We start from the raw sequence: 17267 nt of genomic DNA on the forward strand, positions 1-17267 counted from the left end.
AAAAAAAAGTAGATGAAATAGACATCAAAATTAAAAATGGTAATACTTCAAAGAATACTACTAATAAAGTGGTAAGACAACCCACAATACAGGAAAAATATTTGCAAACCATATATCTAATAAGGGCCTAGCGTCTAGAATATATAAAGAACACTTACAACTCAACAAAAATACAAATACACATGAAAAGATGCTAGCATTACTAGTCATTAGGGAAATGCAAGTCAAAACCACAAAATACCACTTGATACACATTAGGATGGATATTATTTTTTAAAAAAAGGAAAATAATTACTGCGCAAGGATACGAAGAACTGGAATTCTTGTACATTGATAGTGGGAATGTAAAATGGTGCAGCCACAGTGGAAAACAGTTTGGCAGCTCCTCAAAAAGTTATACATAGAATTATCATATGATCCAGAAACTCCACTTCTAAATATATACCTCAAAGAATTGAAAGCAGCAACTCAAAACAGACTTGTACACAAACATTCATAGTATCATTCAAAATAGCCAAAAGGTGGAAACAACTCAAATGCCCATCAACAGATTAACAAAGAAACAAATGTGATATATCCTATAATGGATACTATTAGGCTATAAAAAGAATTAAGTACTGGCACATGCCGCAATATGGGTGAACCTCGAAAACACTACGTTACGTGAAAGAAGCAGACACAAAAGACCACATATTCTGTGATTCCACTCATACGAAATGTACAGAACAGGAAAAATCCACAGAGAAAAACAGACTAGTGGTTGCATAGGCCTGAGGGGAGAAAGGGAATGGGGAATAACTGCTCATGTGTATAGGGTTTCTTTTTGGGATAATGAAAATGTTCTGGGACTAGATGATGATGAGGATGATGGTAATGGTGGTTGCATAACCTCGTGAATATAATAAAAACCACCGAGTTGTATACTTAAAAATGATGAATTTTATAAGTGAATTATATCTTGATTAAAAAAATCAGATACACTGATATGGGACAAAAGGCTTGGTTCAGTGACCTCAATCTATTTTCCTCCTCAGCCCAAGGAAGGTGGTACAACCTCTTTTTTGCTCTTCCTAAAAAATGACTCATTATCCCACTTCGAGTCTAGTAGCTAAGTACAAGATTCCCTGTTTCTGAGGTGGGCCAGTTCACCCTTCCACAACTCCTCTATCTGAAGGATGCTAGACCTGGCCAGTCCTGATACTAACAAACACATACATCCATAGCAGCCAAAGAACTGAGATCAAGTGGGTTCCTACCTCAGGTTCTCTGGGAACCAGCACTACCTGCACAGGGATCACCCTGTGGGCCTCACACAGTAGCTGTAATTTCTCAACCTGGGCAGTACCCGCAGAACTAGTTAAGGACTGGTCCTGCAGCTTTCTGGAATCAAAGAAATCCAGAAAGAATACCCATCTTCCATCCTCCTAGTGGGATAGAGACAGTTGAAACTAATATGGGCAGATGGAAAGAATGGGGCAAATTCATGAAAAAGGAGGCAAAGATCTTTACAATAATCACTAACCACAAAAAGGGATTATTATTTCCCTGTACCCTACCTGCAGATGAGAATACCTAACCTCCCCTGGTTAGTGGTTTTTATTATGCTCACAAGCTCATGCAACCCCATTTTGATTTTAGAAATTAAAATGACTTATTTAAACGCTATACATTGTTAGAGGATGTTTAAATTGGTATATAACATCTTTTAAAGCAACTTGACAATACACAAAATTTTAAATGTATATACTCTTTGGACCTAGCTATTCTACTTCCAGTAACTTATCCTAAAAATATACTTCCATAATAATAAGGATCAATTACTGTATGTACATATATGAAGTACTCAGCAGAGTAGCTGAAGCCTAGTTGGCCTTCAAATTATTAGTTGTGTTAGGCTTTCCTCAGAAATAACTTGTCTGAAGACTGGGAAGGTGAGAGTTACAGGAAAAAATACACATTGATTAAAAAGTCAGGATTAGCCATGTGATACACTGCTTTATAGCAACTTTAGGGTTAGGGAAGGAGACCTTGGTCTGGCAGGGATAGCTCAAAACCTTTGAAAGGTATCAAGGAGAGAACATTGAAACTAAAAAACAAAAAAACCCCAAACTATTCCTAGTAGCAACAAAATAACAATAACAAAAAGAATAGATTTAGAGATTGGGTAGAGTAGGTTCGGGCCTGGGGCACAGCAGTACCTCAACTTTGCAGCTGATAATTGGGGTACGGTGTTAAGATTTCTCTTCCCATCCTCCTCCTTCCTGTTCCCTTCTCAATTAGATATAATAATTTGGCAGGTTTTCCTTCTTAGCTTTACCTGAATCCCAATATAATAAAGTCAGGATTCTGCTGAGCTAACAGGAAAGCCTGGAAAGTACCTGGCAGGTATTCCTAGAAGTTGGAAAGGTATGGGAACCACTCTGCTGGAGTGGTGCCTGGGACCTCCAGTGCAGGCTTTAAAGCCTTGTAGATCAAAGCAACGGAACAGGAAACTAGCTAAAATGTAAACGCACCAGGGACAAGTCTAACTTTGACAAATGCAACCTGAATGCAACCTCATCCTACAAATATCAAATGAACTTGTAAAAATATTTTTTCAGAGCAATGTGAAGTTTGGGGAGTATTTCTGTATGCAATAGAGATTAAGACCAAATAACAAAAAATCCCCAAACCAACCAACCAACCAACCAAAAAGGATTAAGACCCGTTCTCTAACACATCCTGAAAAAGTGATTCCCAGGGAAAGGCTGAGACAGAGGAGTCAAAAACTAGGGGAAGAGACACCCCTGCTCCCGCCCCGCCCCAAACCAACAACATACTGGAGACTCCAATCCTGATATCAGCTCTAAGGAAAGGAGGTTTTGCACCTATTTTTAGAGATGGGGGATGGGAAGGAGAAAGAGAGGGAGAGAAACAGCAATGTGAGAGAGAAACATCCATCAGTTGCCTCCCACATGCACCCTTACTTAGGACCAAACCTGCAACTCTGGCATGTGCCCTGACTAGGAACTGAATGAGTAACCTTTCACTTTGTGGGACAACACCCAACCAACTGAGCCATACTAGTCAGGGATAGTCTCTATCTTAACACAACAAATTACAGACATCCCTTATGACTTGAACTGTTCTTATGCAAACCTAAGAGCCAAAGAAAAAAATGATAAATATCAAAGATACGAATAAACTTGAGATATTGCTTGCTATCACAAGCTCAGGAACCAAATGCATTTGGATAGAACATTTTGCTACCTGAACTTGCAAAAGCCAAAATCTTGCCATCCAAATTTATGAGCCCATTAGATACAGATACCAAAAAATCTTTACATGAAATGTCTGGTAAAATAGCATGGAATCTTTAACTTACTAGAGCTTTCATGTAGCCACTCAAGGGAGCTAATAGGTATAAATACTATAAACCAAAGAAGCCCAGTGGTCTCATAGAGCTTTGAAACTCTAGGTCTGTGGCTTCCTAAGGATTTGTCAAGTTCTTTTAAAATACAAAAAGAAAAAAAATTACACTCAGAGAACAACAATAATCCAAGGAAATAGAGTGAAACAAGTGACTCTGTCACCCCATTAATCTATCTTCAATTAAAACCAGGGCTGAGCCAACCTCACTTAGCATTAACCTAAGGGAAGCAATCAGGAGAGCTCAGCAAGTAAGAACTGGCACCTTTGAAAAGAGAGAAGACATAACTAAAGCACAAGTTTATTAACCATGAGAATCTTAATATATAGTTAACTGATTATTAAGCATCACCAATAAATGTTGTAAAATTAGAATCACTACTATCAGAATAATTATTTCCCACAAGAGAAACATGAGGTGACATTGTTTAAACAGATTCAAAGAGTTTTCCCTCAGCCTTTAGAAGTCACATAGATATTCTGACAATAAGAATTTAAGATCTTAACATGATTATTTACATCCTATGTGGCCGAAGCACTTTACACTCAAGTTGCTAGTTAGATCACAACGTCTGCTTCTCTACTGCTGTGTCCTTCATGACAAATAACTGACCTGACTAAAGAAAAAAAAGGCTAGGCGAAAGAATTCTGATTTTCAATTATATACTGACTTCTTTGAATAAACTATTTATTGGCATGAGAAAGGTTTTAAATTCTGATCCCAGGTTTCCTCAAATATTAAATGGTGTATAATCTTTACCAACTTTAAAGAATACTAGGTATCAAATAATTTTTGGATACTCTGATACTGAAGAAAATCAAAACTTTGCTATCGTAAGGGAGCTAATTTTGGTTATTTCAGAAAACAAGTACACCTATAAAAAAACTTCAAACTCCTGTCAATGCTAATGGAAACAGATGTGTTTGTATAGTTATCTTGAAGTTATATTACAACCTCACTGACTAATCAATTCTACAGTACGGCAATATACCTTTGAAAAATCTCATCCCATTGATTCAAGATCCCACTAACATCCATTCACTCAACAGATTCTAACTGAGTGCCTTTACTGTGTGCAAGTTATGTGTTAGGTGCTATAACCTCCTCATTGTCCTCTAGGATGTTACATGCAAATTATATAAGGCAGGTTCTGTTAAAAATGATTAAAAGATGCAGTGAGGTCAGAAAAAACGATGCACTTCCTGTAGGAAGCAATGTCTGAACCATAAGCTTGATGACAGGTCAGGTTCCAACAAGGAAACAGAAAAACTGAACCTTCCAGAGAAAACAGCCTGAATAAAGAGAGTTAAGCACCTTTTCTCCACCTTAGGTAGATACAGAAAATTAAGAGTCCCATTAAGTCGAACCATATTTGAGAAAAAGCAGTATTTTGCTATTTCCCTTGGAAGGTATTTTTTTTCCTACCTGCACAAGTTGTTCAATAACTTTCAAATATATTTCCCCAAATTTCTTAAATAACTAAGTCCATAGTCGGATTTGCCCTTCTATAAAAATTTACAAACAGAAATTATCATGATAATACTCATGTTACACTTAAGAGGATTTTATAAACATGATATAACAAAGAGAAAAGCGGCTCTAGAATCAGACAGACCCAGGTTTTGAAACTTGGTTCTACTACTTACTAGCAGTGTGACCTTCCAAAAGTTCCTTCTCTGAAAGCCAGTTTCCTTATCTGTAAAAAGGGAAATAACTAACCTGTAAGCAACCCTGTGAGGTAAGGAGAGAAAGTGTATAGTATAAAGCATTCTGCATAAAGAAGGTATTTCATCAATGTCCCCTTCAGTTTAATAGTGGATGTAATAATTATTCAAAATCTCTTTCACAAGCTAGGATTCAACAACAAAGATAGATCAAAATTAGAAAATAACTGACCCAGAACATCATGTATACCTTTATGCCTCACTATTTTTTACACTTTTACATTAGCCTAAAGGTACAGAGACTCCCTACGTCTTCTAAACCACTGGTGAGCATGGTACAAAAGCCATTGACTATGACATACTGTACCTTTTGGTTTGATTTCTCTTTCCTTGAATGGTTAAAACGTGTAAGCTAACACAAACCTGTCACAGTCCGCTGGCCATCACTTAGGTTATTCCACCACTTGTTAATCTAAAACAGAAGGAAAACTGCATATCACCATATGGTAAACACTTTCAGGGTAGGAAAATCAGAAGCCAGAAAGAAAATGCTTTGTACATATGAAAATCAGACATTATAAATTTGTGGTACAGTGGAAAGCACACATAGGTGCTTTATAGTGGATTGATTAGCTCTGTGAGCTCAGACAGATTACCTCTCAACTTCAGTTCCCTGATTATAAAATGGAGATCTTTAGCAGTATTGTAAAAACTATCAACAAAGTAAAGCACTTACCATACTATAAGATATTGCAAAGTATCAAGTGTTTATTCACCAAGCTCCAATCTAGCTTTAAAATTCTGAGAGCATTTTCTACTAAAATTGCCTTTTTTTTTTTTAGATGTAATAATGGTATTGAGGTTTAGAAAAAGAGAGACAGAGATAATCCTAATATTTGAGGGACACACACTGAAATTTTTAGGGGTGAAACATGCCTAGGATTTGCTTTATAGTAAGCAGTGGTGGGGAAGAAATGGAAAAAAGGGACTAGATGAGAAACAAAGTTGGCCATGTGTCAATCACTACTGAGGCTGAATAATAGTTCATTATACTATTCCCTTTACTTTTTTTAAATGTCTGAATTAAAGTTTTTAAATAAAAAACATATTCTACTATAAAATGAGCTTTACATACGAATACAGCAAGAAATCCAAGGTTCCAAGGTTAAAAAAATGTTACAGATTAATATGCACATGGATCTATACACAACAGTAATTACGTTTTTATAATTATAATTAAATTGTGTATGAGCTCTGGGACTTTATTCATTACATATCTAGTGATGTGCCAGGGCTTCCCCGGACTTCACTTCCCATGGTCTATCTATGTATTATTTCAAAATGCTCTAACAGGCATGGATTTTATATGTTATAACCTACCATTTAGCTTAGTAAACAACTCCATCTTTAAATGAAAATTATGTATAGTGCTTGTCATTTTTCATCATTCTAAAGAAGCTTTTGGGTATCAAAACTTTATAATGCAGATGCACTAGAAACCTGTAACTTTCTAAGGGATCTGGGATTATAGGTTAGTTTTACTATTTCTCAAACTTTTTTTAAAAAGATTTTTATTTATTTTGAGAGAGGGGAAAGGAGGGAGAAAGAGGGAAACATCAATGTGCAGTTGCCTCTCAGGCATTCCCTACCGGGGACCTGGCCCACAACCCAGGCATGTTCCCTGATTGGGAATGGAACTGGGGTTCCTTTGGTTCACAGGTCAGCGCTCAATCCACTGAGCCACACCAGCCACAGCTATTTTTCAAATATACTGATTGAATAAAAATCACTACTACTTTTTGCAGTTTTTCACCTATATTGCTCTGCTGACATAAAGCTTCTCTAAAACAGGTAGGGATCAGGCTTCTTGTTTGCATCTATGGGGAACCAAGGTGAAATGAATCCTCCTCCTTACTTAAAGGAATCTTTCATTAGGAAAAAGAAAACCCCAGGCTGCTCCTCTCAGAATGGCCAGGATTAAGTTGAAGAGGACACAGATCCTCTCCCCAAATTGGAGGGACAGTGTGTCATGAAAAAAAAAAATGAAGGTGCTTAAAACCCACACACACACCTGGAACCACACAATAGCTTCTGGCCTCAGAGCTCAATAAGTATTGTCAAATGAAATAAAATATATGCTTTACCTAAAAGGCAGTATTTTTAAAAAAAATCAATCAGGAGGAAAGAGGGCCATCAACTTGTATATGAAGAAATGAAAGTACGAAAGCTCTGTATTTGTGCTCTCTTCTTGCATTCTCATCCCAAGCACAGCTAAAAACACTCAACAGTATTTACCAGAGGTATATAAAAATCATGTCATTAAGAAGTTTTTTAAAATCCACATAGTATCTCTACCCCTAAGGCACAAATATTTTGGAAAACTCTCTGTAATTCTAATACAGAATAGAAAATCAAAATAACCCAGCAAGGTGATGTGAGGAAAACTGGCCCTTAAACTTTAGTCAGCCTTGGAGAGGCCCCAAAACATTAAGAAATATCCCTGGTGATTCTTGACACACATGGGTAGAGGGACAAACTGCTTGGAACACTGTCAAGTACAACACTGCCAGATATACAAAATATTAATAAATACCTGACTTTAAAGAAGAATATTAAGTGCAATGATTTCACATCTACTGATTTAATGTTGCCATTAACTAAAAACACTTCATAACCGACCTGGCCAAGACCTGTTATCAAAAGAACAAAGAAAGCCATGTTTATCTTTACCTCCTTTCTGAAGTCTCCTTCCTTTTGTGGTCTTATGCTATCCAACCAATCAGCCTTTATACCATCAAAGTAACTCTGGACCCTGGATTTCAGTGATTCATATTGCCAAATAGCAGCTGTTCCAAATGCACAGCCTGTAAACTATATAAAATACATTACAGAATAAATTTAAAAGAGAACTAAATCTATACACAGTTCCAAGAAACATAACTACTTCATTTTCATTGCTTTTAATAAACCAAAAGAAGGAATAACTGGCACAGCAAAACCTATTGGGTGAAAATAACATTTGGTTCCCATTTTTAACTTCATGGTACTCTGGGGCCCATTTACAGCTAGAAATTTTCAGAGAAAATTCAAAATATTAACTTAGTATCACTTGAAATGTTATACCAAATAAAAGGTCCATTAGGTTTCTTCTCCAGGGCTTACATAAGTGAACCAGATTCAAACAGCTATTATGAAAACTGATGTTCTCCTGTAATCATTCATGACCCCAAGATACCCAGATCCTTCTGACCATCGCCCCCCCTTGTCTTTAAGGGGCCCAGACAGGACAAACTGTACTTTTAACACTGCCCCTGCAGCAAGGTAAGAAATGCCTAGTGAGATGAGCTCTTACCCCAACAGTAAAAAACAAAGGCTTTACAAGAGTCCTTATAGGATAAGGAGAAGGGTAAAAGACTGTTTCTTCTACAGGAGGAATCAAAGCACTTCTCTTGTATGCTTCACCACTTGCTCCTGTGTCTGATTTTCGAGGTTCAACCTTCCTGGGTGCTTTTCTGAATCCACATTTTTGCTGAATAAAAAAGTTAAACCTATAGGGGAAAGTAACAGATTAGAAACAGAGCGCCAAAAAAAGGGGAAAAGAACCAAAGCTGCGTATCTTGCAAATGTCAGAACCTCTACGAGCCCCCCCACCTGGCCTGCATCACCACCACCTCAGCTCACTCACACTCAGTAGCCCAAAAGAAGCCAAACCGCCTCCGCCCAGGTAGGATTTAAAAGTCAAATCACTGAACTGCTCCACTCTGGAAAGGGGAGACATAAACTATGGCAACTTTAGAGGGAACTTATTTGGGTTGTTACTGCACATCAATCAACAAAATGATCTGTCTCAGTGCGCCACACAGAACTTGCAGTCCTGTAAAAAGCCGAGGCAGCCCTGACAGCTGTGGCCCCGTGGGTCGGGCGCCATCCCTACTCGCCAGGGTGCACTCCTAATGCTGCAGGGTGTGTAAAGCTAAAAATGGGATTTCCAGGGTGGTGATCACACATTACAGTGCACAGATGATGCATTGTAGAACTGTGCACCTGAAACCTGCGTCATTTTGTAAACCAGTGTCACCCCAATAAATTCAATAAAAAGGAAAAAAACCCACAAAACTGTAATTTCCAGAGATCCTTTTGGTCAGGGTTCCAATGTGATCAGAGTCTGCTAATCAGATACACTGACACAATACCTGAATCAGAACTGAGTTGGGTGACAAGGCAGGACATGAGGCATCAATTTTGCTACTGAAAATAACGGTGGAGGCAGCATAGCTGTACTTCGGCCAGGAGATCCTGATTTGGCAGCAGCTCCTCCAGTAGTCTCATTACTGCATACAAACTGCTTTAAAACCTAACTGTCCTAAAACCATAATCCACTATTGCTCATGAGTCTGTAAGTTAGCTGACTCGGCTGGGCAGTTCTGCTGCTCGCACCTGTGGTCATTCATATAACCAGTCACGTGACCCCTCAACTGGAGCTACAGTCTAAGAGGCCCTCACTCCCATAACCTGGAGTCTTAGTACAGGCTGTCAGTGGGCCACCGTTCTCCAAACGGTCCCTCAGTCGTCTAGCAGGGGCCTCTACCCGGCAGTGGAAGCGTTCTAGGCAAAAGGCTATAGCTGTAGGGCCTCCTGAGGCCCAGCCCCTGGACCTTGCACATTAGTTCTGCCATTCTGCTGGTCAAAGCAAGTGACAGGGCCAGCCCAGCTTCAAGGAGTAGGGAAACAGATTCCAACTCTGGGTGAGAGGAGCTGTAAATTACAGTGGCCATGCTCTTTTAATCTACCGCATCAGTAGTGGCAGAAACAGTTATGACTTTGAGAGCTTAGTCTAAAACACTAATTCTCAATCTTGGTTCCTGAAGAGTAGCAGAATAAGGCACCCCAAAATATTGGCGTAAGAATTATTTTGAACTGAAGGTAACTGAGAAGAAACAGATACAAGAGAGGTGCCCTATCCCACCCCTATTTGCCTAAAAGGATACAAATTTGTAAAGATGTACCCACTCTCCCCTCTATTACAAAGGACAGGAATTAATCATTAGACAAATCTAAACACACAGGAGCCCAGAGAAAGCACCAGAGGAAACAACATAACTAGCCCGTATCTTCCATCAGTTCTCTCATACAGTACCTTCCCACAATTTGCTGCCCTAGAAGCTCAAAGTCCTTTTCTTTGTCTTGTCATTCTTCTAAAACTTTCTTTTGTTAAAATGCTACATAAACACAAGTTCTAAACACTCCTTTGGGTTACTCATCTCTGAGCTCATATGTGTATGCATGACGTACATGTTCATACTTTGCAGATGAAAAAAGGGGGGGGTTCTATAGAAGTAATCTAACAGGGCGATCAGATCATAGACTCTTAACTGGGCATGTTATGGTGGACATTCATGCCAAAGACATATAACCTCTCTTTTTTTTTTTAATTAAAAAGATTTTTATTTATTTTTAGAGAGGGGGAGGGAGGGAGAGAAACATCAATGTATGGTTGCCTCTTGAGCATCCCTACAGGGGACCTGGCCCACAAACCAGGCATGCACCCTGACTGGGAATCGATCCATCAGCCCTTTGGTTCGCAGGCCGGCACTCAATTCTCTAAGCCACACCAGCCAGGGTTCACTTCTTTACTAAGAGGCTTAAACAAGTTCTATCTTGGTCTTATGCAAGTTTTAATATTTCTGTGCAAATAGGTTAACACACCCTTGCAATTCCCCCTTTTGACTTTGAGTCAAGATGGTAGTGTAGGCAGACCTGGCTCACCTCTTTGCACGACTACATCAAATTACACCTAAAATATAAAACAACCATCACTCAGAACTGTCCGAAATCGAGTTGAATGGAAGTCTGACTACTATGGAATTAAAGAAACCACATCCACTCAGACTGGTAAGAGGGGCACAGACACGGAATGGGCCGGTCTCATACCCATGCACAGTGGATAAAAATTCAGGAGGGATATCTCCAGAGTGAGAAGTCCCAGCCTGACACTAGGCCCCCAGTCCAGGGTTCCAGTGCCAGGAAGATAAGTCCCCACAACTTCTGGTTGCAAAAACTAGCAGGGATTGAGCTGGTGGAAGAAACTGCTGGAGCCCCAAGCTGTTCCTCTTAAAGAACCCACACATGGACTCACCTACTCAGGCTCACCCCTCTGAGCTACAACACCAGGGTAGCAGCTTGAAAGGCACCAGTGGCATACAGGGAGCAACCAAAGTGCCTGCATCAAGGCGAGCAGACACCACTGTCCCTTTTCTAAACCATTCCCCCTCAGAGCTGGCAAGCAGGTGCCATATCTGAGTCTCCATCAACCTGGCTAACACTGTTTGACCTTGGAAATCCCCAGACTCCACTCCACCCAACATAAGGGCCCACCCAAGATGCTTTTCCTAATGAAGAGCTGGTCTTGGCTCACGATTCACAACTTCCTATATCCTATCAAACAAGCAACAGCAGGCCTCAGTGAGCCCCAGGTGTGGCACTAGCAGCAGCCAGCTCACATTCACAGCTTGGCCTCACCTGGTCTTCAAGTCTAGCACAAGTACCAGCCACCTCAGACTGCTTTACAGCTCAGGCAGGGTGGCCCCAGGCAAAACACAGGTTGGGGCTGACCTTGACCTGCACCACCGGGGAAACCCCAGCGCCCATGCAGCCAGTGGACAGCTACAGACCACACTGGAGCACCACCCTGCCCCTGCACAGCTGATCCTTCATGAAGGGTAGAGGTTGGTGGTCAGTGGTCACAGCCAATCCTTGCAGCTGACTGGCCTGGGTAAATCCTTCCCATTCATCTGCCAACAGCAACCAAGGCTCAATAAGAGGAGGGTGTACTCAGCCCAGACAAAGGGTAGAGCTTGGATGATAGGGGAGGCTGTGCCACTGAACCCTATACGACACCTACTACCTTAGGCCACACTACCAAGACACGGAGTCAAAGCAGCTCTACCTAATACAGAGAAACAAACACAGGGAAGCTGCCAAAACAAAGAGACAAAGAAACATGGCCCAAATGAAAGAACAGATAAAAACTCTAGAAAAAGAGCTAAATGAAATGGAGATAAGCAAACTATCAGATGCAGAAATCAAAACATTGGTTACAAGGATGCTTAAAGAACTTAGTGAGGACCTCAGCAGCATAAAAAAGATCCAGTCAGAAACAAAGGATATATTAAATGAAATAAAGAACATTTTACAGGGAAACAACAGTAGAGAGGATGAAGGTGAGAATCAAAGCAATCATTTGAAACAGAAGGAAGCAAGAAACAACCAACCAGAACCACAAGAAAAAAGAATCCTAAAAAAATGAGGATGGTAGGAGCAGCCTCTGTGACAACTTCATGCTTTCCAACATTCACATCATAGGGGTGCCAGAAGGAGGAGAGAGAGAGCAAGAAATTGGAAATCTATTTAAAAAAAAGAAAAACTTCCCTAATACGGTGAAGGAAATAGACATGCAAGTCCAGGAAGCACAGAGAGTCCCTAAGAAGACAGATGTAAAGAGGAACACGCCAAGACACATCATAATTAAGATGACAAAGTTTAAAGATAAAGAGAGAACCTTAAAAGCAGCAAGAGAAAAGAGATTAGTTACCTATGGAGGAGTTCCCATAAGACTGTCAGCTGATTTCTCAAAAGAAACTTTGCAGGCCAGAAGGGACTGGCAAGAAATATTCAAAGTCATGAAAAGCAGGGACCTACAGCCAAGATTGTTCTTCCCATCAAAGCTAATTTAGATTCAAAGGTCAGATAAAGAGCTTCCCAGACAAGGTAAAACCAAAGAAGTTCATCATCACCAAACCATTGTTATATGAAATGTTAAAGGGACTTATTTAAGAAAAAGGCGATCAAAACTATGAACAATAAAATGGCAAAAAATACAAATCAACTAACAATTGAATCTAAAAATCAAACTAAGCAAACAAGAACAAAGAGAGAATCATGTATACAGAGAGCGTTTTGATGGTGGCCAGGGGCAGGGGATGTGGGGGAATGAATGAAGAGGTGAAGGTATTAAAAAGTATAAATAGGTAATTACAGAATAGCCATGGGGATGTAACGTACAGTATAGGACATGGAACAGCCAGAGAACGTATACGCATGACCCATGGACCTGAACAATGGTGAGAGGACTGCCTGAGGGAGTGGGGAATGCTGGGTGGAAGGGGGCAAAGGAAGAAACACCAGAACTGTAATAGCATAATCAGTAAAATATAATTTTAAAAAAATTTCCCCTTTCAGATCATTCCTTCTTTTTTTACACATTTATTTTTAATTTTTAATTGTTCATTTTTATTTGTATTTTTTCCATTACTATCCACCCCCATACCCTTTCCAACTCCCCACCACATCCCCATATCATTTCACTGTAGTACCAGACCCCTTCTTCTAAAGCCTGCAAGAGCACATAATCTTAATTATTTTGTAAGCTGATCACTGCCTTACTTCCTCCCTCCTCCGTGTAATCTTCCTTATTTTTCTCCCTTAATTTCACATGCATAAAGAAGCTGCAAAACTGTTATTCTCCAGAGCATTTGAGAATAATCTCTCCAGCATATGTCATCAGTTTGGCTCAAATAATTCTTGCAAAACACCCTTTTCTCCCCTATACTACACATTAGAATTGCCTGGTGCGCTCTTAAAAATACAGGCATACCTCACTTTATTGTGCTTCACTTTACTGAACTTCACAGATGCTGCATTTACAAATTGAAGGCAAGCTCCTCCAGCAGCACAAAGATTATGAGTCGCTTTATTACAGTTCCCTTCATTGGGAGACGCTTTACTCGAGAGGTCTGGAATCGAAACCATAGTATCTCCGAGTTACGGCATACTTAAAAATACCAGAGCTCCACTTCATACCAATTAAATAGTCTCCAGGGTGGGACTGAAGCGTCAAATTTTTTTTAGGAGCTCCCCAGGTGATTTCCATGTGCAGTCACAGCTGCGATCTACCGAAGATAAGGAAAGACTTGGATGGGCATGCAAATCTTCTGGGGATACCATTAAAGTCAAGTTCTAATTCAGCAGGTCTGGGATGGGGTAAATCTGAGATTCTGTACTTCTAAACAAGTCTCAAATTATAGATTGACAAATTATGGCCTAAAGGGTGGATTTGCCCCAGCAGCTAAGAATGGTTTTTTGCAATTTATGTATTTTAAATCCTCTCCGGAGGTCACGCTCACTGGAGAGAGAGAAAATATCTATGTGAGAAACGTATCACTTGTGTACCCTACGCCCCCAACTCAGGAATCAAACCCGCAACCTTTTGGTGTATGGTACCACGCTCCAACCAACTGAACTACCGGGAAAGGGCTCAAATATAGTTCTTAAAAAAAAAAATGCTTAACGACTAAAAAGATAGAAAGCTCTAATGGAAGGAAAGGAAAGAGTTAAAGGGAGACAAAGGGGAGAGAAAGAGGACCAGATTGAGAGGGACAATGAAAGAGAGAGTGAAAGAAAAGAAAGGGAGAAAGGAAGGAAGTGAAGGAGGAAGGTGTCCAATACCTCCCTCGCGGGGTTAGAAACCGTGGCCTTCAATTAGCTCTGAGATTAGTTCCCCTTCCCGTCACATCCCTCCCGACGGGAAAGGGACAGTGCGGGCTTACAGAGAGAGCTGGACCGGGCTGGTCGCTGTGCACCCGGCCCGGGGCAGGGTGGCGGGGCGAGAAGCGAAAGCTGGACAGAAGCGAAAGAAAAGGGGTGGGAGTGGGGAAAGAGAAGAAGGGACCAGAGAGGCGAAGGGATGAGAAGGGAGCGGCAAGAGAGGCTCGCACGGCCTCCGCCCCTGAGGATGCGCGGTCAGAGCTAAGGGCCAAAAGGCGAAAAGCCTGGGACGGCAGTCATTACCTGCGTCCGAGCAGCCGCTGTGGGGCCAGGGTCACAGGGAGCTCCTCGCAGCTGCGGCCGGCCCCCGGCGCACCCCACGCCTGGCCACAGCCCCAGCCTCTCTGCGCCCAGCCTCGCCACGCCATCTTCCCAACCTCGGCCCAACCATGGCGCGACCTTACCAACCCCGACCACGGAACCACTTCCGGGGCGAAGAAAAAACCATAGAGTGCCGAGGAAGAGCGCCCCCGCGCGGTTGAGCCGCGGCCGGACCCACCCGAGCCGACGCGGACCTGCTCGTAGTCCGGGTTCTCCCCGGACCTCTAAGCCGAGACTTCGGCGGGGCGTGGGAGAGCGGTCCGCCCTCCGTCCCATTTGCAGATGAGGCCCCCAGAGGAAAAAGAGGAGGGAGAGCTAGTGTTTATTGAGTAATGCCAAGCACCAGGCACTTTGCCTACATTATTGTATTAATCCTCCTCAAACTCTCGAGGTTGATATTATTACTATTTTGCAGTGGCTCAGAGGTTCACAGAGAAATAAGTGCAGGAAACAACATTGTAACCCAAATTTTCTTAATTACTACTCTTTTTTTCCCTGCATTTCACCATTTCATGTTTTGACACACTTAAGAAGATGTACTTCATAGCTTTAATGAAAAGTCTAAGCCTGAAATGAAAATCTGGATTCTAGATAAAACTCAAACTTCAGGATCCAGCCCTTGCTGCCTGTCAATCAACTTTGTTTCCTGCCACTGTATCACTCCCTTGGGCCCTCGGTGCAGCCATACTGAATCATTTAGTTTCTGAAAGGCACCTGCTTCTCCTGAGTTCCTACTTCTCCCTGAGCTCACGTCACTGCCTCTACCTGAGACACCTTTCTCTCCCTTCTCAACCCACCCAACCAACTTGTGCTTCCCACGAACCCCAATCACCACCTCCTCTAGGGGGCTGTGTGTGAGGAAAAAGTTTTCCTTGACCCTTAGAGTCACCAGCGAGGTCTGAATATTAGCTGACAATGACAAGTTAACAGAAAAAAAAAAGCACAAAAATCTTCTTACCGAATTTTTACAATGTACATGGGGGACTTCACAAGAAAATGAAGTGGCCAAAGCAGAAAGCTTTTATATCTTTTAGACAAAGAAACAATAATTTGTGAATAATTGACAAAATGGGGTTTGTGCTAGGGGTAGTCCACCTAGGGCTAGGGAGCAGTTTAACAAGGTTTGTTTGTAGATTACTGGTGCCTGGTCTCTGGTCTCTGGGTTTATTAAGAGTCTGTCTCCAGAAAATGAGATATTTATTCTTGCCTTTAGGCAGAAAAGTGGAAACATTTTCTGCATTTGCTACCTCTCAATTGCCTTTAGCCCAAAATAAGTTTTATGTCAAAGAAGCATATTTTGTGGCAACACACCCTGGTTTCCTTTAAGGCCCTTCCTAGACCTTCACTTTAATTTAGATGACTTATTTGTGCTTTCATAGTGCTGTATGCATATTAGTGTAATAACACTGCATTTATTCCATAAATATTTATTAAGCATACCTACAGTATGCCAGGCAATGTACTAATTCTGGGATGTATTTTAGGAAATACTATCTCTGACCTTGAAACCGGAAAAGTTGGCATTTGTGCTGCCTGTCACTACCGGAACCAATAAGCAGAGACAGAGATGGAATCTTTATGGGTACTTTATTCAGGTGGCCAGCGATCTAAGGAGACAGTGGGTTATGTACCCTAACAGACTGTTTCACATTTCCTTTCAAGCCAGACTTTTTATAAGGAGGAAAAAGTGTAGTTAAGGAATTTGGAATTCAGGGAAGAGGTTAATCAGATAAAAGCTGCAGTCTGGCAATTTCTCTAACATCCTTTCATCTATCGACTGGTGATTTTCTATCTGGGTCCTGGGTCCTGGATGATTTTCTTTATTTGTGTCCTGGGCAGCAGGATGTCTCTCCCTGGAACACAATGGCTCAGATACCATCTTGATTGCTTATGGTCTCTTCTGGGGCGCGAAGTTTGACTTGCTTGTGGTCTCCTGGAGTCAGGGTGGGCCGTACCTTCAGTTCCTGAAACAATAGCTTTTTACATGCATTAACTACCAAGCTTATTAACTATTATCTAAAACCAAAATTTTCCAACTCTCGAGTTCCCCCATCAACATCACAGATATCCTACTCTATTGAGAGAGAAGGAATCAAGTAAATAAACAGGCAATCGCAGTACATTGGGGAAAGCACTATGATCGGAGAAGCAAAAGGCTCAGTGGAAGTTTAGCGGAGGGGAAAAGAACACAATTGAGAGATAGGGAACGGGAAGCAGGGCGAAGACTTCCCAGAGACACTGAAGTGAAGGGCCAAAATGTTCTAAGTAGA

At 41.1% G+C, this 17267-nt stretch overlaps 1 protein-coding gene across 1 annotated transcript in view; it reads right to left on the minus strand.

Moving 5' to 3' along the window:
• PARL (presenilin associated rhomboid like) overlaps positions 1 to 15081 on the minus strand; it is a 33975-nt gene extending 18894 nt beyond the window's left edge. The window contains exons 1-4 of the mRNA XM_054581197.1: positions 14920 to 15081; positions 8426 to 8621; positions 7804 to 7944; positions 5497 to 5545 (exon numbers count right to left, since the gene is read on the minus strand). Coding sequence (XP_054437172.1) covers positions 5497 to 5545; positions 7804 to 7944; positions 8426 to 8621; positions 14920 to 15044 — 511 coding nt within the window. The 5' untranslated portion in view covers positions 15045 to 15081. The remainder of the gene's footprint in view (positions 1 to 5496; positions 5546 to 7803; positions 7945 to 8425; positions 8622 to 14919) is intronic.
• Between the last annotated feature and the right edge of the window lie 2186 nt (positions 15082 to 17267).

Source organism: Pteronotus mesoamericanus, unplaced genomic scaffold (assembly GCF_021234165.1).
Source record: "Pteronotus mesoamericanus isolate MK-2021 breed Mesoamerican mustached bat unplaced genomic scaffold, CSHL_Meso_final contig_116, whole genome shotgun sequence".
Taxonomy (NCBI): domain Eukaryota; kingdom Metazoa; phylum Chordata; class Mammalia; order Chiroptera; family Mormoopidae; genus Pteronotus; species Pteronotus mesoamericanus.